This window comes from Lissotriton vulgaris, chromosome 4_1, assembly GCF_964263255.1.
Source record: "Lissotriton vulgaris chromosome 4_1, aLisVul1.2, whole genome shotgun sequence".
NCBI lineage: Eukaryota > Metazoa > Chordata > Amphibia > Caudata > Salamandridae > Lissotriton > Lissotriton vulgaris.
The window spans coordinates 1,061,730,843-1,061,758,662 of NC_141691.1; the positions used below are offsets into that span (position 1 = coordinate 1,061,730,843).

A 27,820-nucleotide genomic window follows, 5' to 3' on the forward strand; every position below is an offset into this window, starting at 1 on the left:
CTTCCAAGAATGGGGTCATCATCTCATGGGAGCAAGATATACCATCCATACTGATCACTGTAACCTTTAATTCTTCCAAAACATTAAGGGTGCCGGGGGGACCAGGCTATGTGGAATAGCAGAGTTCTCTCTCTTTTTCTCGTCCCATTCCCCTTCCCCCTATGGGACACCTGCTGGGACTCCTATAGCGAGTTCAGTAAGTCCGACAGATGTTCTAGGAGGAGAAAGAAAAGTTAATCGCTCCTGCAGACAACCTGAACTTCAGGTGAGCAGCTGCATCACAGTCTTACCTGCCTAAGGTTGCTCACCCACTCTACCATTAATAGAGCACTTTGGGTTTTAAATTGAGCCCTGAACACTTTGAGAACTCCTGGACTCTGTGCACAGTATAATCACCTAGATATATTATCTTATACAGAGTCATCTTCCTTAATCTCCTCTTGGGAGGCTGGGTTGAAATGAGTTTGTGTTTTGAGAACAGGTGTTTTAATGCTCTTTGTTTCACCTGTGCCTCCTTTTTTACCTCAGATTCCAAACAATGTCTTATGAAGATTTGTATAGAAGACCATGTGGCTGTTATACAAATGTCATTCATGGAAAATTTTGTTATGAAAGCCAGTACTGTTCCTTTCTTTCTATAGTTGAGCTTCTGCCCCAGTGCCACTCTATCTTCTAGAATGTCTGGATTCATTGGACTATCCACCTTGAAAAAGCAGAAACTACTTTAGGTATGAATTTAGGGTTGGTGCGAAGAACTACTATGTTTATAAAGCTCAAAGAAGGGTTCTTCTAAGGTTAATGATCACCAACTCACTTTGCAATGAGGAAGGCAACCTTTCATGAAAACAACTGTAAAGGACAATCGTGCAATAGTTCAAAGGGTGGACCCCCCAGTCTTGCAAGTACAATGTTGAGATTTCATACTGGTGCCCGAGGTATTCTGGGTGGTATTACTCTTTTTAAGCCTTCTATAAAGGCTTTAATCAAGGGGACTTTGAACAAAGATAAATGCTGTCTGTTTCACAAATATGCAGCTACTGCTGCAAGGTGCAATTAAATAGATGTGTAAGCTAGATTAGTTTCTTGTAGGTGCAGAAGGTAACAAACAATATTTTGGACAGAAGCATCGAGGATTAATTTTGCTATAATTACAATTATATATTAAATGTATGTGTATTATATATATATATATATATAATATATATGTGTATTAAAAATACACATTGTTTACATTTTGCTGCATAACAAGCTCTGGTAGTCGGCTTTCTTGCTTCTTTTAGAATAGTCATACAGTTTGGTGGCAAATTTAAGTATTCAAAGTCTGTGACTTCAGGAGCCAAATTGCTAAGTTGCGGTACAAAAGGGAGTGGTGATGGACGGAGCATCCGAATCAATCAAACACTCACACCCAGTCACAAGATCTGTGACTGGGTATTCCGGAGCGGGCGTGCCGTCCCTTCCGCATCCTCCGCTCTCCGCTCCAACGCCTCCGTCGTGGCAGTAAGTTGCGATACTGTTTTTTGAGACGCCACCTCCCCTTGCGTGATATTACCCTCCGAAGCCGTAACCTTGTCTGCCACTTTGCGCAGGTCAGTCCGTAATAAATTCACGTCGATGGATACTGTCTCAATTTGACGCTCCAAGGCAGAATGGGACCCCTGAATCGCCTTTAACAGTTCCGCCCGGGAGGATGAGCCGTATCCCCCTCATCCTGACCCGACTGGCGCGTGATCCTATGCGAGGGGAGAAGCTGCGTAGTGTATTGCGTTATGGTGTTGGGCTGCGAAGCCCGGGGCGTTTTATCTTTACGCATGGCAGACATCAGCAAAGAGTCCCCGCAGGCGACCCAGAACGTTTCCTGGAGCATTGTATTCGTACTGCATTGTGTCCTACAGGTCTGTGAGGCGTATTCGTGATTGAACGAGCCCATAGAGCGTTGGTACCGCCACCGAGGCCCGGAGCTCCACTATGGGCCCTCATTGCCAAAATCCTCAACTACGGCGATAGAGACTGCATCCTTAGAGCGGCGAGGGAGTCTGCGGATCTAACGCCCAATCGGTCGAGGACCAGAGGGAAGTCCTTCCTGGCAGTTAAACAAAAACTACGGGAGTTGCACCGACAGTATATGCTGCTCTACCCGGCTAAACTTAAGGTTATTTCCCAGGGACAGGTGCACATCTTCGGAGCCCCGGAGGAAGTCTGGGAGTGGCTGGAGATTAGGGGGGATGCCTTTCCACCGGGAGAGCGGGGAGGAAACCGTAGTACACGACCGCCGAGGAGGCGTGCCAACATGGGACGACGTTGGTCCCGCAAGGATGGGAGAGAGGAGGGAAGGAGAGTTACGGTGGTGAGGATAGAGCCCTCTGCCTGGATTTGATGGAGCCTGACCGCTTGCCAGCGAAATCAAACTCTCCCCCACCGGGAGAGGTACTCGTTCCGGACACGCTGCAGCCCACCACGGATATTATTTCACCTACCAGTGCTACGATTCCAGAGACGGCTGGGGCCGATATCGGAAGCCCAATCGTGAGGAGCGGACGTGGTACAGCATGGCTTGATGGACTCGGAGCCTGGTGACTGGCTGACGACAGGCCGGCCTATTAGAGAGCAAAGGGTTGGACATACGGTGGAATCCTTCATTGTAATGGCCTGAGTCCTGCATTCATGATCCGATAGTGGCCTTGCTGGGAGCTGAGCGTGTGTGGGGAGCTGAGCGTGTGTGGGGGGGGGGGGTGGGGGGGGGGGGGTCTTTTCTCTGTTGGCAGATGGGGTGGCTGTGCACGTCCTGGCACCAGCATGGGAAGGGCATATTGGCTGGTTCTGTTGTTGCTAGTATATTGCTCGCGGATGGGGGGAGGGTTGGTCAGGGGTTGTTGAAGGGGAATGTTATAGGCATCGCATGTATTACACTTCGGGCACGGGGTTGGAGGTACACCGAGGGTAGCATTCTGTGGGGCGGCGGGATACATCATCAAGAATGAGGTAAAAGTTTATGATCCTGAATGTGAGAGGACTAGGAACATGCACTAAAAGATATAGAGTCCTTTCCTTGCTTCGTAGGCACGGGGTCTAAATTGCATGCCTCCAGGAGACCCGTCTCATGGATGAGGGGGCACAGAAGTTGGGTAAATAGTGGCAGGGTTAGGTATTCCACTCCTCCTATTCTACATTTGCTAGAGGTGTGTTGATTTGGGTGGTGCCTGGGGTCCCATTCGCAGTCCAGTATGTGGAAGCGGACATTCAGGGCAGATACCTGCTTCTCAGGGCAAAATTAGATGGTAGGAACATTGTCCTTTTGAATACATATGCACCCAACGTGGATGATCCGGGCTTCTTTCGGGTCCTTCAGGACGTCCTGATTTACAATTTGGGGGCTCCAATCCTTTGGATGGGGGATTTCAATTGTGTTCTGGACCCGGTCCTAGATAGGTCCCCGCCACGGGAGGGCACAAAACCCCGAATGACTGCCCAGCTTCAGGAGGTCATGGAGAATATAGGGGCCGTGGATATTTGGCGTCAGACAAAACCGACGCAGCAAGTTTACACCTGTTTTCCCCCACTCATAACACGTATAGTCGCCTCGATAGGGTTTTAGTTGCTAACGCGGAGATTAACATGTCCATAGAAGTGACACACCAGGCGCACTTTTTATCTGATCATTCCCCGGTGGCATGCCTGGTACGCTGGGGAACCCCGGTTTCCCACCCTAGGACTTGGAGGTTTCCAGTGGATATCCTCCGTGACCAAGTAGGGAGGGCGCATGTAGAGACGGCTCTTGGGGACTATGTGGACCTTAATTGGGAGGAGGGGGGACTATCGCTGGCCACTAAATGGGAGGCCCTAAAAGCGGTGGTGAGGGGAGCCTGCATGGGACTCACGTATGGAGTCTGGAAGCAGCTTCTACAGGATCTACAGGCCGCAGAGGATGCACTATTGAATGTCCAAGCTGCAGTGTCTCCTGACGACCTGCAGGGGGAGGAGGAGCAATCGGCCCGTGGTAGGGTCCATGATATTCTGGACCGACTTGACAAGAATACACTGGGCTAATATAGGCAGCGTCTCCATAGGGAAGGGGACAAGTCGGGCAGCTTTTGGCTTGGATCCTTCGGAAAGAGCAGACCCCGGAATGTATTGTAGCTTTGCGTGACATCACTGGGGACGTGGTACATTTGGAGTGTGCCATCCTCGAGGCCCTCGGATCCCACCTCCAGCAGGTATACACTGCGGACCCAGATATATCTGCGGCTTCTTACCTCCCTTATCTACAGGGACTGACCCTGCCGTCCCTCTCCACAGCGGACCAGGAGGAATTGGATCTGGCACTAACGTTGGGTGAGGTGCGGACAGCGCTGGCCCGCCTGCCCCGCGTGAAGTCACCGGGGATTGATGGATTCCCACCGGAGTTTTATCACGAGTTCGGAGACACACTGTCGCCTCTCCTCTTACAGGTCTTTGCCGAGGCATTTGAGAACGGGTCTCTCCCGCAGAGCATGTGAAGTGGGGAGATCTGCAGGATCCTTAAACCAGGGGATAACAAACTCGACCCTTCGGCGTATCGCCCGATCACTATGATCAATACAGATGTGAAAATCTTGACTAAGTTATTGGCCACCCGCCTGGCACCGCATATGGCGCATTTGGTCCACCCGGAACAATGCAGCTTTATCCTTGGGCGTAATACCACCATGAACCTACGACGCTTAAATCACATCATACAAGAGGTCCAGGGGTCAGAAGAACAGACGGTACTAGTATCCGTTGACCTTGCCAAGGCGTTCGATACAGTGGACTGGGGCTACTTGCAAGAAGTCGTCCGAATGATGGGTATGGGCCCCAATTTTTGCTGTTGGATCCGTATCCTATATGAATCCCCCCGGGCTAGAGTACGCCTGGGAATGGGGCGTTCGGAGGAGTGGCAATTGGGACGGGGTACACGGCAGGGATGCCCCCTCTCACCACTACTCTTTGCCCTGGCTATAGAGCCTTTAGCCGTCCGGATCCGTTCTGAGTTGTCGCAGTGGGGCATACGAGTGGAAGACACCTGCAATATTATCTCCCTATATACAGATGATGCCTTGTTTTATCTGAAGGCCCCGGGAGAGGCGCTTCCAGTGTTACTCCATCAGCTGGATAGGTTCGGTGATGCGTCGGGACTGAGACTTAATAGACACAAGTCCCTGATTTATCTGTTGTCGGGGCTTGAGTTGGTGCCCCGGGAAGACCTGCCGGAGCTCGGGCTGCGATGGGAAAGAGATAGCTTTCACTATTTGGGTAGTCACGTGGCCTCAACGGAAGCGCAATCGCTGGCCTGCAATATTGATAGGGTGATTAAGTCCCTGCAGAGCTCTGTCTCCTTCTGGAACACCCTGCCCTTATCTCTCTTGGGTCGACTGGCCGTCCCTAAGATGGTGATTCTGCCTAGGACACTTTACATACTTCAGAACACGCTATGTCCACTTCCCCCTAGGGTCTTTTGGACCCTGAACATGCTTCTTACGTCCCTACTCTGAGCAGACCTGCATAGTAGAGTAGCCCTTCATACAGAGGTGTCTCTTATGAGGAGGGAGGCCTAGAGGCCCCGCGCTTTGATTTGTATTATTATGCAGCGCAACTGCTACCGGCTGCCAGATGGTTTGCGGAAGCAGATGTTGGGGAGACGAAACTGTTGGGGGGTAGAGCAACGGTACAGGAATTACGGGTGGCTTTGATGCGGGGCAGGGGGCAAGTGAGTCTTTGCCCTTCGTCGTGAGGCACACGGCGAGCATTTGGCACTGATTCATAGAGAGAGTGTTGCGAACTGCGCCCTTCCACAGGAACCTGCCGATCTGTCCTGGCGCCCATGGTGACAATGGAGTAACCTATGTCTTTCCGGGCCTGGCGGGATGGGGGCTGTGAATCCCTGGCCGACCTATACCCCACCAAGACCTTTCTAACCTATGAACAAGCAGAGGAGGCCTTCGGGCTTCGAAGACGACAGTACCTGCATTATCAGGGGCTGCGAGATGTAGTGCGGTCGCTTTGGGCTAAGTATCCAGAGGCGCCCCCAATGACTCACACCTTGAATATTCTACTGTCTTGTGGCAGGGGGCGTAGGCTTATTTCCCTACTATATGCTGCCATGCGTGAAGACTCGGCCCCGCCGGTGCCACCGGCGTGGGCGCTTGGGAAGCGGACTTAGGTACACCAATGGACCAGGGACAGCGTAAGCGAATAGGGGCCCTAACACAGACGGTATCTTGTAACGCACGCTTCAAATTAATACATTTTAATTTCCTGCACCGCACCTACCTCACTCCGATCTTATTGAAACGTTATTCCCTAGACAGGGGAGATGATTGTCCCAGATGTAGCGCAGAAGGGGGAGGGTTCCTGCACTTGGCTTGGGCCTGCCCGCTAATCCAGAGCTTTTGGGCGAGCGTGGTGGATCACATAGCGGCCACGACGGGACTCCGTATCACACTGACACCTTTGCACTGCCTGCTGGCGCTGGTCCCTAGGCCAAAGAAACGAAAGCTGTCCTATAGATTGCTGCAGCTGATGTTGGTGCTGGCCAGATGCAGAGTGGCTATTACTTGGATGGGTCAGAGGGCCCCGGAGATACCCATGGGGATCAGAGATGTGCAAGAATGGTCCCTAGCAGAAGAAACACATAAGCAAGCTGCAGGATGGATGAGAAATTACAAGAGGACCTACTGGCCTGGCGAGCCATGTGTGCTACAGGATTGGGGGTACAGGGACAAACCTCCCACAGTGATTCAGAAGGGTCGAGTGGCGAGCTATTCTCGCCGCAGGGATCGGGATCGGAGGAGGAGGCCGGGGAAGTTCCCTAAGGTAGAGCTAGTATACCGTGTAGTGTAGGGTCTGGTTCTGTACTCACAATGATGCTTGTTTCTATGTATGTTATTCTGCTATGCCTTCTGAATGTTTGTGTATCTCGGTGAAGCCTCTAGTCAACAAATGTGCCTTAATGAGTCAGTCGATGTGTGTACGTGCTGTGTTGATGCCAATTGGGGGGGGGGGGGGGGTGGTTCTATGACTCTACAATATAAAACGGAAAAAATGAAGTTTAAAAAAAGTCAGAGAGTCAGGAGTTCATTATCATAACCACATTGTTTCACTAATGTTGATAGGACAGGAGGAGATACATATACATTAAGCCAGTTTGTGGTTGGCTGTAGACTTTACAATTGACTAGGAGTTAAGATTTCAGGTTTGGAGGGACTTCGTTTCAAATGGTAGTTGTATGAAACATTAAAATAAATATTTAGAAAAAATATGCAAAAATAGTCAATTCAAGAGAGCTTCAATCATGCTCGATCCGCATCCACTGGAGGCAGGAATATAAGAAACTGACATCACCAATACATGTGGGGCTATATCGGGCAGTCAGCACATCACTTCCAGGGGAGCCGTTAAACTCTCCTGTTGACACGGAGGATGTTCAGTGATATGTGAACATTTCTGGATGGATTCGGTCTCCTGGAAAGCAGGTGCAAGGGAGTATAATATGAGAGTTGATATCCATTAGAAAATATAATTCAAGTGGATTTAGTAGTACGCATGGTCTAAATGCTGGAATAAGCAATAGAAGAGGCACTGAAAAAAACCTTAACAACTGATGGCGTTTGTAAATGGAACGTGCCTGCTGTCCTGCTATAGTGGTGAAAGTGAATATAAACAGGTTCAAGCAAACAAGCTCCGAAAAACAACTGAAAGACATGCCTCCGTTTTATTCATTCCATATTTAAACAAGACACTTGTAAAAATAAAGGTTCACGTTAATATTAAAGGTTCAAATTATGCGATATTCTCAAACATTTGTACCATTATAAACTTCATTAGTATTTCGCATCTTCAAATTACACTATATTTCCAACCCACTGGCTTTCATCAATATACATTTGGGTGCCATGGTATCATCAAGAATTGTTGTTACTTGCAGACAAGTTTTATTTATCCAGTTCACAGTACCTTTTTTTCTTCCAGTTCTGACTGCAGAGATTCCAGTTCTCCAAGACAATGGTCGTGAGTAGCAATTTTTTGTAGCATCTGTTCCAACTGGTGACGAAGTGTACTATTTTCCCTGGAATGGAATAGATAGTGACTATGAAATGCAAAGCTTGAAAAAATATACAAACCAGAAGGAGGAAAAGGACCAGGCTAGATAGCTGATGTGGCCAATGCATAAAAAATGCTTACATTAATGTATGAAAGTACTCCTTTTTGACATGGTAAACCACACTTTTTACATGGTACATGATGTGATTTCAACTGGACATGCACTGGGCTCTGCTACTCAGGTCCCCAGTGACAGATCTCTTTCCCAAAACTGTTCAACTGTTTTCACCATTTGGCAATACCTTTAGCACCCTCTAAAAGTCCCTAGTAAGTGGTGTCCCTAGTACCGACGGCATTTGAGGGTCCACCAAGGGCAGCAGAAGGAATTGTGCCACCCTAAAGGACCCCTCACCAAACTCATGCAGGGATGCAATTAAAGGCTGTGTGTTGAGGTGCAGACAAAAGTGAAAACACATCATGACTATGTGCCATGTCCCCTAACACTGCACAGAGCATTTGAAAGTCACCCCTAAAGCAGGCCTTGAAGACCTAGGGCAGGGTGCTTAATATTACATGTGATTGCATACCTATTTCAGCAGATATGACCCAGTGCTGGTATCACGGTCAGTACAAGTGAACAGGAAAGCCATTTTAGAACATGTGCTGGACACTGGTGAAAAAGAGTTCTTTAGCTGCATGATGGCTTCACTAAAAAAAATGGATGTTTTGTATCAAACATCTCGCATTCACAAACACACCCTGATTCCAGCAGTGGATTTGTGAATACATTCTCTCAGAGGGCACCTTAGAGGTGCCCCCTGAAAACCTACCAGCCTCTGGTATGCTGACTGACTGGTCTCTGCCAGCCTGCCATGTGAGACAGATTTCGGACCTCCCTGGGCGAGGGCCTTTGCTCTCAGGTCAGAAGCAAAGCCTGCACAGGACGAGGGTATTCACACCCCATCCCTCAGGATGACGACCTGATCAGCACTCCTAGACCAGCAAGCTTCAAAGAAGCTCCAGCCTTTCAAATGCAAATCTGTCTCCTCTCACAGGCGAGGAGACCGCTTCCCCCCCCCCCCCCTTGTTCCACAGCCCTTTGGCACTTGGACAGGTGGAAAATTAGCTAGTCAGGTATGCCTTTACATCCCCAGGCTAGTACCATTCCTAAGGTGGCCTAACCAGATGTGGGTACGACTTTTCAGAAGTGGCCATCTTTGTGTTGGCACGCTTAGGAACTCTGGGATAGGGTTGTGCCCTCTTGACACAGAACGTGGTCATATTAGGGGCGTAGTGACTCCAAGGGTAAGTAGCCTATTGGCTACTGCCCTACCCTCCCCTAACGCCCCTAAATTCAGTATTTACGGGGAGTCCCTGGCACCAGAAAGTCAGATCCTGCCAACCTGAAAGACCAAGGAGGACAACAGGAGTCGCATCCCGCAAGAACTGAAGACCCAGCAACTGACCTGGCACCAAGTCTGCCGGCCTGCCTGCTGACATTGACAGTTGTGCCAAAGGTCAACTTGTCCTGCAGCTGCTGAGTCCCCAAAGCCCAGGAAACCTGCCAGAAGTTCAACCAGAAACCAAGACCTACCGAGAAGGAGCAGACCTGTTTCCCTGCAACCTGCAGGCACTCAAAGAGTCCTTTGAGGACTTCATGACTGCAGAAACCCCGACGCCTGAACCTGTCCCTCGAAGCCCAAGTTGAAAATGGAAATGTCATTGTGGTCCCCTAGACCTCCAGAAACCGAGTCCACCGTGGTTTCACCCAAGTGAACTCACGGACAACACCCGCAGTCAATGCACGCAGACCCCATCTACTGCGAATGCTCCCGGTAAGGAAAAACAAACGTCTAAAGGCATATCTGCCCCGTTGCTCCTGGGCCATGAGGAAGAGGACCATAGATGTCTCTACGTCCCCAAACACAGTGAGGCCTGAGCCCCCTGTTAGTTCAGCCCGACTGGCCTCCCAGGCCGAACCTGCAGCCTCTTTTCATGAAGACCAAACCCAATAGAGTAACAGTGGGCACCCAACGCTGTTTTGCACCTCTGCACCCAGCCGCACTAGTGCCACTGGTGGTGTTCTGCTGGTGCTGCCATGGGCCATGCCCATCACTCCTCCTACCTCCAGGAGATAGGTCCTGTAAGTTGCTGCATTGTACCCGAATGCCGCATTGACTTTCCCCACACAATAATATTGCATCTTCTAAGAATTGCCAAGTGTCAACTTTTTTAACTGAAAAGAACACCCATTTAAAAACATACCTACCTGAACGAATTGCTTCTGGTGCCTAAACAAATATAAAAATGTGTTATTTTTATAAATTGAACTCGACCTCCTTACTGTGTTGTGTGTCTCATTTATTGACCAGTGTGTGTATTTTCAGATGTCTTGCACGCCTCTGTGATAAGACTACGGCTGCTCGACCAAACTACCCCCTAGAAGAGCTCCTTGGGATTGCCATACAAAGCCCCTGTCCACTTATATGGGAACCCTTGGACTCTTTACACAATACATCTCACTTTGCTACAATTAATAGAACTAGCAAACTTTAGTTTTGGAATATATGTATAAATACTGGCTCTGTATATGGTATTACCACTAGGTGGTTATACTGTGCACAGAGTTCAGGGGTTCCCCAAAAGTGTACAGGGCTCAATGTAAAACCCAAAGTGCTCTATTGGTAGTAGTGTGGGAGAGCAGCCTTAGGCCTAACTCTCAGGAGTGCAAGACATTTACTGCATAACATTGACTAATAATGGACACACGACTCAAAAGGGAGATCCACAACAAATTTTAAAAAATATACTTTGTTTTATTTGAAGAGAAAGATGTTTGTTATAAAGTAAGTATGTTTATAAATAAAACTCCTTTTCACTTTCAAAAGTCGACACTTAAAATATATTTGAAGGACTTCAACGTTATCCGTGGAAAACAATATTGCGTTTAAACAGATAAGTATTGCACTTTCAATTCCAGTCTTCGGGACCCAAGGTCAGCAAGTGGCAAGTGTCAGGTGAGTACCAAAACTGCACCACCAGCGGCGCTGGAGCAGCCGGGTGCAGAGGTAAAATTTGGAGTTCGGGCCATATGTGTTTCAAAGGAGACTGTGGGTGCTCGAAGCCACACTGCTTCCAGGTAAGTAGATCGGTTACAAGAGCCAAGCTTAGGGGGTTAGGTTAAGAGCGGGCGCCACAAAACTGCAACAAACGTACACCACGAGCGGCACAGGGGGGGGGGGTAGGGTGCAGTGTGCAATTTTGTCTTTGGGCGCCCAAAGCTTTTCAATAGAGACTTTGCATTTCACTAACAGGCTGCAGGCGTCACACAGGAGGTTGCAGGAGGAAGACCAATAGCAGAGGAGCCTAGAGATGAAGGTGGCCGCAGGGGCACCGTCAATTCAGCTCACCAAGGCGCAGGGGCATCAGGCAAAGGTGTGCCTTTGGACGTCAACAGTCTTCTTACCAGGGCCGGTCGCAGTTGAGAAGAGCCTCTGGATTCAGGCTACAGGCATTGTGGTGGAGTAAAGGAGAGGTCAGCCAAAGCTGGATTCGAAGTCAGAATCGCTGGGGAAACTTCGCTGGACAGGTGAGCCACTCAAACTCACGCCGTGGGCATCAGTGCAGAGTGGGCAGGAGCCCTTGTAGCTTGTTGCTTCTGCCAGGGTCGCTGTCCTTGGGAGATTGCAGTCTTTTCAAGGAAGCAGTCCTCCGAGGGTTTTCAGAGGTTGCTAGCTGCAAGACAGATCGCAGGTTCGTCGAAGCTGGAGAAAGGCCGGTAGGGCTGGGGACAAGGCAGTCGTCATTTTCAGTCTTCTGTGCAGGGATGTTTTCTTTCATCTTAGGTCATCCAGTTTCCAGGTCTGAGGGAGCCACTTAAATACAAAGTTAAGGGGCGTATCAGGGGAGTAGCAGGTAGGGATAATGGGCACCTTACCTGTGGTGGCTACACACTCAATTATGTCACCCTCCTCTGGGAAGGAGCATAGTCCTATCCCTGATTGGAGGGGTCTCCCCATCTTCAAGATGGCAGCGACTGAAAGATATGCTTAACCACGCAAAGGGGGGGGGGGGGAAGAGTTGGCAGAGGTGGACACACCTCCTTTTCTTCTAGGCATTCCCGCTGGTTTGCCCACTCAAGGTGGTGGTGTAAACCAGAGGTTGCCATCTGCTGCTAGCATCAGAGGTTGTGGGTTGCATTACAAAGGCGGCAGGTCTTTGAAACTTCCCCTTCTAGCACTGGCCCACCATGAGTGAGAAGGTGTAACTCCTATTCCCAGGATGTGCATTGCTTCTGGTCCCAGAGAGCAGAGTCTCTTCAATCAGGGGTCCAAAAATGGTGTAATACATCTGGTGTAATACATCTCACAATGGCATCAGTGTGGATGTATTACAAGTAGTTGTTTAGAAGCAAGCACACCTGGTTTCAGTGAAGTCATCATGGTGTTGGGGAACTCGAGTTGTCGACTTTCCAGCCCATGTACTCATGGCTTCCCTGGCACTTACAATATTTAAACATTGACTTAAGTATTGTAGGGGCATATATACTCATGCAGATATGCCCCCACCTGGGTTACAGTGTACACTGCCTTAGGGCTGTAAGACTTGCCTGAGGGATGGCTTACTTATACCTACAGGCAGTGCGGGCTGGCATGGCACCCAGACGGCGTGCCACGTCTACTCTTTCGCTTTTCACCCCAAAAGGCTGCAGGGATGTGGAATTTCTATAGCCCGACACCCAGAACATATTATTTGGGGTCATGGGAAACAGGTTTTCATGTGCATTTTGTCCTTGAGACAAGTAGGCACACCCCCTGCAGCACAACCCCTTTGGCTGCCAGTTTGCAGTACCACATTATGAATCAGGGAAGGGCACGATCTGTAGTTAAGGTAATATTTTTGTCCATATGTTCATGATGTTCAAAAAGCCTTCATTATTAGGGTGAGGACTCCAAGTAAATGTTGTAAGCTCTGACTTCACTACTGATAGTGGTTCCAGTATAAAAATGAGCACACACATTTTCAAACGCTTAGCAATATGAGGCTATGTATAAAACTCCCAGAATGCTCTACGATTTGATGCAAATATTTGGAGAAGCTTGAAAACAAGATTGATGATTCTTTGCTTTTAAAATAAAATGCTCATAAAAAATTAAAGCAGGAAAAAAACATTTAGCTAAACTACTGTAAAATTTCAGGTACCACTTCTTTGCAGCACAATTAGTAACTTGTGTTGATGCATGCTAGTATTTCCTAAAAACATTCCTAACGGAAAATCAGTATAACCAGTTTCACTAAGATTAAGGGAAACAAAAATAAACAATCATTGGCAAAGCCAGTGGGTCTGAAGTTGGTGGTCAGCTTTTTAGGTCTCGGGCCTAGCGTACACTGCGCAGCAGTGTCGCTCAGCCAGAGTCCTTTTCCTGAGGTTTTGAAAATGGACCTGGAAATTCCACGCAGCTCATGCGTGTTATTTCCTAGGTCCATTTTCATTGGCCTTTGCGTGCGTGTACTTTTAAAACAGAACACGCAATAGGCCATGTGCGGTCGAGTAGCTCCGCCCATGGCCTATTGGTGTCTTACGCGCACCAGAGGCCATATGTCTTCAATTATAATTGAAGACATATGCTCGCAGTGGCGCGCGGCCACCACTGGCGGGCTTTTTTTGTTTTGTTTACAATTAGATCGCTTTCGCGATCGGTTGAAGTGCTGCTTGCTCTCCTGTACCAAAGGAAGGTGAATGAGCACGTCGTTGTCATATACAAGAAACAATACTGGGAACTTGAAAGAGATCTGCGTCATCAAATACAAAATGGAAAATAACAACATACACTTGAAGGTGGCCGTGTTGCTCTATTCAACCAAGGCATGAGTTATGTAAGATGGAAACATGTATGTCCTCCTACAAAATAAAGAGTTAAAAACGATCGGCTACCATCAATCATCGCGGCTTCCTTAGTTTATAAATCGCGCTAACAATACCTCTGCTCCTGGTAAAACAGTGACAAAAAGAGACACGACCTAAGTTGCGCCCCCTCTGGCACCCCTGCCCGGTTCACATGTTTTTTCTCGGGCCGGCATTTTACGTTAACATTCCATCAAAATAATTGGAATAGTTTGAAGTCTGGGACCATGTAATAGGGTATGGTTTTCCTGAGTGACAGAGGAAATGTCGGAGGGTACCTTGAAAATCCTTTTCCAAGTTCTTCTCTCTCTCTCTCTCTCTCTCTCCCTCTCCCTCTCCCTCTCCCTCTCCCCCCCCCTCCCAAGATGGGGCAACTGCGGTAATAATTACCACGGGCGGCACTAGGGGAAGGTCACGTTCGTAGTGTGCAGACTACGACTATATTTAACAAACGCACCATTAAATGTACTGTGTCTAACCGGATTATTAATGTGCGCTTTTTGGCATGCTTTTGGTCTAACTCTAAACAGCATTATCCTCTTTCCTGAAAAGTCTGTGTCATGCATTTCCAGGATCATTTGAAGATGTTATTAATTAGCCCTGCCCCCTCCCTCCCTCCCTCCGCCTGCCTGGCTCGCACAGCATGTTGTAAGCCCTGCGCGGAGGCCATGGGCTCAGGCCGGCTCCCAGCCCCGCTGTCCTCATTAGATCTAGTTTCACAAAAGTGATCTCGAAAGCGATAGTTTTCAATGATGCTTTTTTATTGTGTGGAGTGGATTTGGGTAACTGTGTGTGTGCCGAGCTACTTTGTTTCCAGTGTCTGCACTAGACTCCATTTTAATCGCTTCAGCCGGCTCCACCTTTTGCATAGCTTTCAGTACATTAACGTCATATATGCCATAAGCACAAAGAGTGTGTAGACTTACAAATTATCTACCCGTCCATCTCAGGCACTGCACACCACCAATAGGGTCCAAACTACTACAACTCTGACAAGCAATAGACATCGTTTGACATTCTAGGGCTGTCTCTCCCTACGTAGACCAACAATAACTTACATAGCTTGTTTTCACTGCCTGCATGCCCTTTGGAACCAAAGCGGTGGAAAGAAAACAGACATCCTCGGGCCTGGAAAAAGCTTCAAATTGACATGACGTGAAAAAAGCAAATAGCACAACACAGCAGGAAAACATCTAGTGGGTACCGAAGCACACGATGCCAAGTGGGCAGGTGTACCCAGACTGACAAGGGCCATTGGGAATAGAGCACCAGTTGGCAAGCGTGCGCGCAAGACTACAAGCCCCAGCACCACTTGCTTCCACTCCGCCCTCTGCTCTGGAATCAGCCAGGGTCAGACTCTGAAAGCGAAAGTGCTGCAGGGCCAAGTCTCCTTCTGAGCTGCGATCAGAGTGCTACGTCTGCGAGGAGCCTCTCCTCCTACCAAGTCTGGTCGAAGATATGTGTGTGCAAGGTGAACATTGTGTGAGTGTGTAGGGTGAACAGTGTGTGTAGGGTGAGCAGTGTGCGAGTGTGTAGGGTGAGCAGTGTGCGAGTGTGTAGGGTGAGCAGTGAGCAAGTGTGTAGGGTGAGCAGTGTGCGAGTGTGTCGGGCAGTGTGTGAGTGTGCAGGGTGAGGAGTGTGTAGGGTGAGCAGTGTGTGAGTGTATAGGGTGAGCAGTGTGTGAGTGTGCAGGGTGAGCAGTGTGTGAGTGTGCAGGGTGAGCAGTGTGTGAGCTTGCAGGGTGAGCAGTGTGTGAGCGTGTAGGGTGAGCAGTGTGTGAGTCTAGGGTGAGCAGCGTGAGTGTGTGTAGGGTGAGCAGTGTGTGAGTGTGTAGGGTGAGCAGTGTGTGAGTGTGTAGGGTGAGCAGTGTGTGAGTGTGTAGGGTGAGCAGTGTGAGTGTGTGCAGGGTGAGCAGTGTGTGAGTGTGCAGGGTGAGCATTGTGTGAGTGTGTAGGGTGAACAGTGTGTGAGTGTGTAGGGTGAGCAGTGTGCGAGTGTGTGGGGTGAGCAGTGTGCGAGTGTGTAGGGTGAGCAGTGTGCGAGTGTGTAGGGTGAGCAGTGTGCGAGTGTGTAGGGTGAGCAGTGTGCGAGTGTGTCGGGCAGTGCGTGAGTGTGCAGGGTGAGGAGTGTGTGAGTGTGCAGGGTGAACATTGTGTGGGTGTGTAGGGTGAACAGTGTGTGAGTGTGTAGGGTGAGCAGTGTGCGAGTGTGCAGGGTGAGTAGTATGTGAGTGTGCAGGGTGAGCAGTATGCGAGTGTGCAGGGTGAGCAGTGTGCGAGTGTGCAGGGTGAGCAGTGTGCGAGTGTGCAGGGTGAGCAGTGTGCGAGTGTGCAGGGTGAGCAGTGTGCGAGTGTGCAGGGTGAGCAGTGTGCGAGTGTGCAGGGTGAGCAGTGTGCGAGTGTGCAGGGTGAGCAGTGTGCGAGTGTGCAGGGTGAGCAGTGTGCGAGTGTGCAGGGTGAGCAGTGTGCGAGTGTGCAGGGTGAGCAGTGTGCGAGTGTGCAGGGTGAGCAGTGTGCGAGTGTGCAGGGTGAGCAGTGTGCGAGTGTGCAGGGTGAGCAGTGTGCGAGTGTGTAGGGTGAGCAGTGTGTGTGTGTGTAGGGTGAGCAGTGTGTGAGTGTGCAGGTTGAGCAGTGTGCGAGTGTGCAGGGTGAGCAGTGTGCAGGGTGAGCAGTGTGCGAATGTGTGCAGGGTGAGCAGTGTGCGAATGTGTGCAGGGTGAGCAGTGTGCGAATGTGTGCAGGGTGAGCAGTGTGCGAATGTGTGCAGGGTGAGCAGTGTGCGAGTGTGCAGGGTGAGCAGTGTGTGAGTGTGCAGGGTGAGCAGTGTGTGAGTGTGCAGGGTGAGCAGTGTGTGAGCGTGCAGGGTGAGCAGTGTGTGAGCGTGCAGGGTGAGCAGTATGTGAGCAGTGTGAGAGTGTGTAGGGTGAGCAGTGTGAGAGTGTGTAGGGTGAGCAGTGTGAGAGTGGGGCAGAAGGAAAGACCTTGCTTTAGTACTTGGGTTTCATATTCAGTTATTATTCTTTTTGATAAGGAATATGCTACTTACTAGTATGCATCTGTTCTTGGCATGTAGGGCTGCTGACATTCATATCTGTGCATAGATCGCCGCCTAGTGTTGGGTCCGGATGATTGCACATTGTTGTCCTGGAAGAGTCTTCGAAGTATCACGAGATAGGTGGCTCCACCCTCGGACTACAGTGCGCATGGGCATCCTTTCCATCCTCAGATTGTTTTTCGCCATTGTGGCAGGGATGGAGTATGATACAGTAAGTGATGTCCATGCTAAGAATAATTCTGAGTGCTACAGCTGCGACAGGCACAGGAGAGGAGGGAGGGCGATATGAATGTCAGCAGCCCTACATGCCAAGAACAGATGCATACTGGTAAGTAGCATATTCCGTTCGAGGCATGTGGGCTGCTGAATTCATATCTGTGCATAGAATGTATAGCAGTTTGCCCCCTAGCGGTGGTTGCCCGAGCCAGCTGCAGCAGCCTGAAAAAGAGTTCTGAATACAGCCTGTCCTAAAGCTGCTTGCTGTTTTGAGTGTACATCTACGCAGTAGTGTTTGGTAAATGTATGTTTGGTAGTCCATGTGGCTGCTCTACATATGTCTTCTAGAGGAATGTTTCCCAGGAAAGCCATGGATGCCCCTAACTTGCGTGTGGAATGCGCTCTTTGGGGGAACTGTTAACTTGCGTTTAGCTTTTTGATAACAAATTTGTATGCACTTAACAATCCATCTGGCTATACCTGATTTTGAAATGGGGTTGCCTTTATGCTGTGGTGAAGAGGCAACAAACAGTTGTTTAGTTTTTCTGAAAGGTTTTGTCCTGTCTATATATGTAGGAAGGTGGCTACCTGACTATGGTTACCCCAGATTTTTTGCCTTGTGTTTAGCTGGTTTTCGACTTAGTTGGCCTGGCTCCCTGCTAATCAGGGCCCCAGGCTATCTGCTCTCTCTTTAAAATGGATTCCATGTACCCTAGGTGCATAACTAAATTGGCTTGGGTCACCTTATCAGCCCCTGTACAGTGCACTATAGGTGCCCAGGGCATAGGTGCATCCAAGGCCTACCAGGGGCTGCAGCATATCTTTTGCCACCCCTGGCTGTCTATCCAAAATTGACACAACTGGCTGATCACTCAGCTGGGGCAAGGTGGTGTAATCACCTCTTGCTTTGAAATAGTATACCTATATCTAAACCTAACTGGACACATATATACCTATAAGTCACTCCTATGGCAGGCTTTAACAATCCTGGAGGCAGAGTGCTTGGTTTTATGTGAGATGGTGCTCTAGCATGAGCTGAGCCTGTCTGCAGCTGTGGGGACCAATTCCCTAAGCTTTTCCGAGATATTGCCATACCATATACTCTTAAGTGCATTATAATCCATCGCGGTTTTCTGCTAACTTTGGTTTAGCTTTATCAAAACATGTTATGTAAGGTGTCATACGCTTTGGAATACTACCCCCTCGCCAGTCCTGGCGACGGGCTAGAGGGAGAAGACATGTTACTTTGCTGAAACGCAGTTGATCTTTAAAAGAGCCTCAGCATCACAAAATTGACGCTTCTGCCACAGACACGAGTCTGACCTCCTGCTGCTGACCGAAACTTGGCAGAGGAGGCCTGGACAAAGGGTTTCCGGTCGCGGGGAGGTGTCACACCACCCCAGACAGGAGATAGTGGATTGTAGCAGGGAGGTTTGAAAGAAACCAGACAGTGCCTGGGGAGCACGAGGCTTCTCCTTGCATAATCCAGTCAAACCGGTTCTGGGGCACACCAGCCCCAGTCCCAGCGTGACCCTGGGCAAAGGGAAAAGGGTGTAACCACCCCCTTCCTGGGTCCCACCCATAGGACGGACCTAGCAGGTAATCCAGCCCACCAGATTGGTATAAGAGTGGGAGCAGTGCCAAAGCATTCAGATTATCCTGACAAACTTATGAAACGAAACTCTGGACCCTTCGACATCCTACTCGACGTAAAAGACTGAAGAATCTCCCTTGTGGTCAAGGAGTGACCACCCTGTGCAAACAGGCACCATCCAGCACCTCGACGTTTGCTTTGTTGCAGTTCCCGCCGGAACTCGAGCGACAGAGATCGACAAGACCCAGCGTGCCTGCCTTCTAACAGCCCGATCCACAGTCCCTGCAAAGCTGAGACCCGTGGAGGCGACCTGAAGCGTGGGGCCGGCCATCTTGGAAAGACCACGAGGCGCTGACCGTGCAGCTCCCGAGGCACCCTCAAAGCTGTGCATTGGGGTTTGAGAAGCTCCAGCCCTGAGCCACTCTTGCACCGAAGCTCACCTCTCTACACTCACCGAGTGCTGCGTGGGGCCCTTCTGCATCTTTTGGCTCAACGCGTTGGTCCGGTCACTTGCCCGTTGGCTTGTGGCCCCTGTACGGACGAACCTTTGAATTTACACCGCTGGTCTGGTTGCTCCAGACTGGCCCTCGCTCCCCTGAAAAGGAGCACCTGCTCAGACCTTACTGGTCCGAGTAAGAAGCAATCTTCGAATCCTGCGTGGGTTGCCTTTGCCAAGGCTTGTTAGCTCCAATCCGGAAGCCGACACCGCCGACAGCGAGAGCCTTCGTGGGACAGCTAGTGATTCACTCCAGGACATCCTTGGTGCCCCAGAGTCCACGTGGCAGCGGAGTCAAGCTTCTCGACAGCCACCTGATAGCGCCTGACATTGCCTGGTTCCTTCCTGGTTCCACCCTGGTCACTGCTGAGTGACCCAGACTCTGTCCCCTCTGCTTTCAGGTACTCTACATCTTCGATCCACCCTTGGACACTTCTCTTCTCGACGCCTGCAGCATCTTCATCTTCAGGCACCATCGACCTGCGTGACGAAACCCGATACTACTTCGCACCTATGTACCCGCTTCCTGTGGGTGAGGTAACTCAGCAACGCCGTTGTTCCTACACTGGTACACACCTCTAGTGTCTAGGTCTAAAGTTTTGTCCTTCTAGGTCAGTTGGAAGGTTCCTTAAACAGTAACTTTGTAACTTTTACGCACCATTGACTTTGCATTGGTGCATGCGTGTGCTTTAAGCGCTGCATCCGAATCCCGCAGGCTTTTCCCGACTTCAGCATTGCTAGTCCCGATTGGTCCCAGCGATTCCCTAGGCCCCAGGCCTAACCACTGTTCGATTAGTGTGTGGTGTCCTTTCATTTGATATTACAGGATTGTGATTGGTAAAACAGCTCGCTTAACACAACCTCTTAAGTTAAGCCTTTAAGGCTGCTTAGTCCATGCTACCATTAGGATAGCTTGTCTAATAAGGTTGACTTACAACCAGACACCATAAGGGATTGTTTGGACTGATACAAGGTGCCCCCAGAATTGGAGACATCATATATCAGGCCAACTTCTCACAATATAGTACAGGAGACCTCTTTTAACGTCTAGGGTATGTAGAGCTCTTTCTGCCACTGAATCTGGATTTGGGAAGAACACTGGCAGTTCGATAGTCTGATTGATGTGAAACTGGGATACCACCTTTGGCATAAATGTAGGGTTTGTACGCAGTACTACTCTATTTGCATGACTTTGTATGAATGGCTCCTGAATAGTTTGGGCTTGTAGCTCACTAAAACTTCTAAGTGATGTAATCGCCACTAGGAAAGCCACTTTCCACGTTAGGAACTGTATCTCACACGAGTGCAGAGGTTCAAAAGGTGGTCCCATCAGTCTGGTTAGAACCACGTTCAAGTTCCAGACAGGTGAAGGTGGGTGTCTTGGAGGAATCACTCGTTTGAGTCCCTCCATAAAAGCTTTAATAGCAGGTACTCTGAAGAGTGAAAGGTGTTGCCTGTTCTAAGGATAAGCTAAGTGTATACGTATGGAGCTATAGGCTAGATTGCATCTATGTAAATGTAACAGGTAGCATATGATGTTCTGAGTAGATGCATCTAGCGGATTTATGTCATTATTGGCACAATAGATGACAAACCGTTTCCACTTCTCCGCATAGCATGCTCTGGTTGTAGGTCTTCTTGCCTCCTTGATAATGTTCATACAGTCAGGAGGCAAGTTCAGGTAACCAAACTCTAGGACTTCAGGAGCCAGATCGCAAGGTTCAACTGTTGGGGATCTGGGTGCTGAATGTCTCCATGGCTCTGCGTTAAAAGACTGGGTGTTAATCGCAGCCTTTGATGAGGCACCACGGAAAGTTCTAGGAGCGTGGTGTACCACGGTTGCCTCGCCCACATTGGAGCAACTAGGATGAGTGTCATGGAGTTTTGTCGCAGTTAGCGTGCCACTAGTGGTATGAGCGGGGCTGGGGGAAAAGCGTACGCAAACCTACCTGACCAGTTCATCCATATTGCATTGCCCTGAGACTGCGGATGTGGAAACCTGGCGGCGAAGTTTGGCATTTTGCGTTTTCCCTTGTGGCGAACAAGTCTATCTCTGGGTGACCCCACTGCTGGAAGAACGGGTGCAACACTGAGGGATGTATCTCCCACTCGTGCACATGGTGGCTGTGTCTGCTGAGCAGATCTGCCATCTGGTTGTCCCTGCCCGGGAGGTGTTCCGCCATTAGGAAGATGTTCCTTTGAATGGCCCACTTCCACATGCTTTGCGCTAGATGTGACAACTGTGGAGAGTGTGTCCCTCCCTGCTTCTGTATGTAGTACATGGCAGTCATGTTGTCCGTCCGGATCAACACGACTTTGTTGCACAGATGTACTTTGAAGGCCTTCATTGCCATGAAGGTTGGCATCAGTTCCATCAGGTTGATGTGCATCCTCCTTTGCTGTGTTGTCCACAGTCCCTGCACTGTGTAATGGAGGACATGCGCTCTCCAGCCCAGGAGAGATGCGTCAGTTATTAGAACTATTTGTGGTACAGGCTCTTGGAACGGTCGTCCCCTGCAAAGGTTTTGAGGGTTCCACCAATGCAGAGAGTGGTATGCACGACCGGTCACCAACACTAGGTCTTTTAACTGTCCTTGAGCCTGGTTCCACTGCTGTGCTAAGCACTCCTGAAGCGGACGCATGTGTAGCCTCGCGTGAGGGACTATGAAGATGCAGGATGCCATCATGCCTATCAACTGCATAAACACCGGTACTGGGAGCGAGTGTTGGGGTCCGAATTTCTGAATTAGCAACTGAATACCGCTGATTCTTGCTGAGTTTGGCTGTGCTTTTGCCACCAGAGTGTTTATTGTCGCTCCTATGTACTGTTGTCCGTGAGCGGGTTACAGATGAGACTTTGCGTATTTTAATGAGAATCCTAGGCTGTGCAGGAGGTGAATAGTTTGCGAAATGTGGCTGGCACATTGGTGGGCCGACTTTGCCTGAATGAGCCAGTCGTCCAGATAGGGGTAGACGTGGACATGGTTTCTCCTTAGGTGCGCTGCTACTGTCGCTAGGCACTTGGTAAGCACCCTGGGGGCTGTTACCCCGAAAGGCAGGACCTTGAACTGGTAATGCTGGTTCTGTATAGTAAACCGGAGATACTTCCTGTGTGCAGGATGTATTGGTATGTGGAACTACGCGTCTTTTAGGTCTAGTGTTGCGAGGAAATCTCCCTGACTGAGCAATGGTAGAACCTGCTGTAAAGTGAGCATGTGAAAATGTTTTGACAAGATGTATTGGTTTAGGGGCCTGAGGTCCAGTATTGGCCTGAGAGACCCGTCCTTTTTGGGGATTAAGAAGTACAGCGAGTACACCCCTGTACCTTGTTCCTGTATAGAGACGAGTTCTATGGCCCCTTTTTGCAGCATGCTGATGACCTCTTGCTGCAATAAGTCTATGTGCTCTGCTGACATAGGATGGTGTCTTGGGGGTATGTTGGGTGGAGTGGAGGTTAGCTCTAGACAATAGCCGTACTGAATAAGTTGTCTCACCCACCTGCCTGTGGTAATGCTCTCCCAGTCTGGCAGGAACTGTTGTAATCGCCCCCCGACCGGTGTTACATGGTCCGGGGGCAGTGTCAAGGCGTCACTGTTTAGTATTGGCGGAGGATCTGGTGTTGTTATTCCCTCGTCCTCTGCCTTTGCTGCTGTTGCCACGGTATCTATCTCTATTATTTTTATTGTAGGTGGTTTGCGTGCTCCCTTTATTGTATGGGATTTGTTGTGATGCCTGGCCTCGTGTAGCTCCTCTGTTATTGGAGCGACTAAAGGAACCTCCTCTAAATTGTTGGGACTGCAAGGCACCCATGGACTTGGCGGTCTCTGTGTCTTTTTTAATCGTTTCTAAGATTGTGTCCACATCAGGACCAAAAAGAAAATCTGAGTTCACAGGCTGGTTTAGTAATGTGATCTGAATCTCAGGTTTGAATCCAGAGATGCGCAGCCAAGCATGCCTCCTGAGCATGACGCTTGTGTTGATGGCCCTGGCTGCAGTGTCTGCTGCGTCTAGCGCACACTTAATGGATGCGTTGGATATAAGTTTACCCTCCTGGATTAGCATCTCTGCTCCCTCTTTGTAGGCCTCAGGCAAATGTTGTAACAGTTGCTCTAGAGTGTCATAATGTGCCCTATCGTATCTGGCTAATAGGGCCTGTGTGGTAGAGATCCTCCAGATATTAGCTGCTTGAGCAGCCACCCCTTTCCCAGAAGCCTCAAGTACTTTGGATTCTTTGTCTAGAGGAGGAGCATCACCCGTAGTTTGCGAGTTGGCGCACTTATGAGCATTTGAGACCAACAGGGAGTCTAACCGCAGCTGTCCCTTAATATATGTAGGGTCCACAGGTGCCGGTCTGTATTCCCTTTCAATCCTGGGGATAATAACCCTTGCTCTAGTGGTTTCCTTGAAAATGTCCCCTGCGTGTTGAAGGACACCCTTTAGCATTGGCAAAGTTTTAACAGATCTCTCTGAAGTGGAGAAAGTGTCAAACAGGAAGTCCTCTTCAACAGGGTCGGCATGCATGTCCACATCATGATTTAGTGCTGCCCTTTCAATTAAAGCGTTGAACGTAGCCGTATCTTCCGTTGGCGAAGTTTTCACAGGATAAGAGGGAGTATCAGGAATAGTCTGTGATTCCCCTTGGTCAGCAGGGTCAGACCAGGCTTGAGTTTGGTCATTCTGATCAGTGTCCGCAGGGCAATGATATTGTTCCTCATCATCATACCCTATATCCTCAGTAGTGGGTGTGGGTGATTATGCCGAAGTGTCCTGGCTATAGTACCTCACAGATTCGAAAAGGACAGGTGATGTTGCAGAATCCTTTTTCTTTTTAAGTGGAATTTTGTACGATTCCAAGGTTTTCTCTGACCTGATTTTCCTCTGATAAATAGTAAGTTTACCAGATTATGAGTCGATATGTAATTTGGACTGGTCATCGTATGATGGCTCCTGGTACATAACGTCCTCTTCCAGAGGAGGACTCCTTTTTCCCTAAAGACACCTGTTTGGGAGTTTCAATCCCAGGTTTTGGATCGAGCGCCTTGGATCGAGCGCAGTTGGTGGTAGTCCGAATTTTATCGGCGGTATAGTGTCTTTAGACAGGCTGACCTTCGGCGCCGGCGTCGATGTAGGCCCGACCAACTTCGCTTTTTCGGCAATATTTTCTGGGATTGCGCCATCTTTGGAGCTTGTGGCGTCGGAGGCGCGCTCTTCTGCCTCGACTCGACGTGGTCCTTCGAGGGGCTTTTGACTTTCAACTCGAGGCTTTGACAAGCTGGGGTCTGTCGACCTGATGCTTCGGATCGAGACCCTTCCGAGACTCGAGTCCCTTGTTTATGTCGCTGTCCATAGACGTCGACTTCTTCGGTTCGACGTGCTCGGTTTTAATGGCGGATTTTATCGCCCCGATTTTCAGTTCGACACTCTTTACTTTTGACCCCGCAGGGTCGTCGACGCCTGATGTCTTCGTCGACTCCGATGGGTTCGAGGTTTTCGACCCGAAGGCTGTTTTGAGTACTTTCGGTTTCGTTTTTAGTAGTGGAACCGATGGCTTATGTAATGGTTTCTTATCTGGGCCTTGACGCGGGGCTATAGAATGTTCTTCACGATCTCGGCTAAGGCCCTCTGGCGATGCCTCGACCTGAGCCTTTGAAAGTCTCCGAGTGTCTGTTTCGGGCCCAGTACCCACGTTTGGGCCTGTTTCATCGCTTGAGTCGTCATCAACGGCTCCGATGGGGGATACGTCGTCCCTTACCTCGACGACGTTTTCAAATTCGACGTTGTCTTACTCTTCTTCATAATAGTCGGAGCAGTGCTCCGAACCGGGATCCAACTGCTGTTCTGGATCCTCTGTGTCGACGCCCTCATTGTAGTCTTCATCGAAGATGTTCACCGGGTCAGGCGCTGGCTTCGACATCGTTTGCCTTGCTGCGCGTCTGAGTCTAAGCGTCTTTTTTGGCCTGATTCGAGCACAAGCTAGACAGTTGTTCTCGTCGTGCTCCGTTGATAAGCACTTGTTGCACACCGGGTGTACATCGATGTGCGGGTACTTGGAGTTACAGATGGGCATCGTTTGAACGGGCTCCGTTCCATCGACGATCAGGCCTCCGGTGTCGAAAAGGCCACGCGGCACTCTTCGACGTCCTGCTCAAGAAAACTGGAACAAGAACTCGGCACCGATCGAAACAATACTGACGACCCTGAAGGCCTTTTAACCTTTAGAAAGTTTCCGAACTCGAGTAAAGAAAAGTACATCCAAACCCAAAGGCGGAAAAAAACAATCTGAGGATGGAGAGGATGCCCATGCGTACTGTAGTCCGGGGGAGGAGCCATCTATCTCGTGATACTTCGTAGACTCTTCCAGGACAACAATGTGCAATCATCCGGACCCAACACTAGGCGGCGATCTATGCACAGGTATGAATTCAGCAGCCCCCATGCCTCGAACGTTTATTACCTCAAGTTCCTGTACATTATTGTCTAGGTCCTCCTATGACTCATGCTTCTGGTCGATGTCCCAGTTTTTTGGGGGTCTGTTGCTACGCTTGCCTCTTTGTGTTGGTTTGTCTTTGGGCGACCTCTTCCTCTGCCCAGTCCTCTGTTTAATCCTGGCTGTACCTCCATGCTTTTTTCCCCAATTCCGTTGTTGTAAGGCCAGCCTCATCTCCCCTAAAAAATTGCATTTGGGACACGCCCCTCCTTGTTCCAATTCATTTTCACTCGCATCAGTCGCTGTTAAGGATGACAAGCTCCCCGAGGCATTGGTAACAAAATCCAGTTTGTCCTGTTGTTTCAAGATGTCAAACTTCCTGGTATATGTGAATATGCGCTCCTCTGCGTAGTCATCCTTGTCCCTTTGAAATTTTGTCTGCTTGCTTAATAGTACTGATTCCAAATGCTTTTCTATTTGATGTTCCAACTCGTTTGAATTTTAAAAGGTCAGCATTCATTTAGATTTTGTCCAGTTCTTTCTCCAATTCTCTTAGTTGTACTGTTCTTTCCAATGCAATTGTGATATGTTTAATGAGTATTTCCATTAGACCAGGGGTCCCCAAACCGGTCCTGGAGAGCCGAATCCATGCCAGATTTTTCAAAAAAAGTACAATTATCTCAATGGGGATATCCCAAAAATCTGGCATGGATCCGGCCCTCCAGGACCGGTTTGGGGACCCCTGCATTAAACCCATTGAGGATCTGAGAATATGTTCCCCCCCTTTCATGTAGCAAATTATTGCTGGTGTCTTGATGATTAGGCATTACGTTTATTTATAGCCCCCTGGGTACTCTTCTTGCTTCCAGGTATGTTTTTTTAAAGAGGTGACTTCCCACCATGTGTTGATTTCTTTTTTTGATAGTCTTTCCCACATACACATATATTATATATCTTTGTGTGAATACTTTTCTTTTTAGAAAGACATACTATCAATACTGCTCGCCTTTCCTTAAGGAATCTGGTAGACCTACTGAAGACCTGCCACTAGTGGCAGATGGTCAAAATGGTCATTAGTCAGTAGAATCAGCATATGGTACAGGCAGGCAGCGTGACAAGCTGGCACTGGTGAGTAGTGAAAGAAGCCTGCAGTAATTGGAAAAGTCAACAGCTAAAAGCTGTGGGCACTGGCCGACAGTGTGAGAAGCCGCACCAGTGAGCAACATCCTCAGGTAGTGAGCCGTGAATGTGAAACAAAATATGGAGCAGCCACTACTGAACCGTGTGAACAGACTACACTGCTAAGAGGAGTGTATATATGTGTCAATGGTGGCAAGGGAGAAACTGGTACTAATTGGCAGCGTACGAAAATGGCAATAATGGAAACCATTAGACACTGGTAATTTTGAGCAATGTGACAAGATTGCACTCATGAGATGTGTTCTCAATGAGATCTGAATCACAGTGGAAGGACACAGTGCTAATAGGCTGAAATACTAGCACTGGTAGGCCATGTGAAAAGCATTGGTTAGTAGTACGGAGCTGGCACTAGCGGTCAGATTCTGGTACTGACTAGCAGTGAGGTATTCTTGCAACAATGGATAGTGCGAGAATTTTTTTTACAGATGTGAATAACGTCTGGCCTGCACAATCCCAAATAAAAAATGTGATGTACGACACAGGAAGACTGCAATCAGAATGCATTTCTCTCTTAATGAGAACACACCCAAATTGCAGCGAAAAAGACATCAAACAGTATCATATCTAGTCTGAGATTTTAGTGGGAGCTTAAAGCCAGCTTTCTTTTATTGTATTTGATCTTCTGATATGGTAGTTATCAATTCCTTTTTCCCGCCAGCTTTCAATGCTTGTTTTACCCAAGTGGCTAAATTGACAAAGCACAGGCCTCTTTGTTTTTCTAAGTCTATATTCTCTAATTTTACTTTTACAAATGCAGTTTTTCTTGTACATTACACCATATATACTTGGTCCTTTTTGGGAAAATTATTTATGTTGCGAAAATGTCTTCTTTCTGATTAATCTGTAAAAAATTAGACCAGCTTAAGGTGT

General features: G+C 48.9%; 1 protein-coding gene across 3 annotated transcripts in view; it reads right to left on the bottom strand.

Moving 5' to 3' along the window:
* The window catches only part of ICE1 (interactor of little elongation complex ELL subunit 1), an 868,698-nt gene that overhangs the window by 736,915 nt on the left and 103,963 nt on the right, over positions 1 to 27,820 (bottom strand). For all 3 annotated transcript variants that reach the window (XM_086965290.1, XM_086965289.1, XM_086965288.1), the window contains one exon: positions 7,972 to 8,083. In XM_086965290.1, coding sequence (XP_086821416.1) covers positions 7,972 to 8,083 — 112 coding nt within the window. The remainder of the gene's footprint in view (positions 1 to 7,971; positions 8,084 to 27,820) is intronic.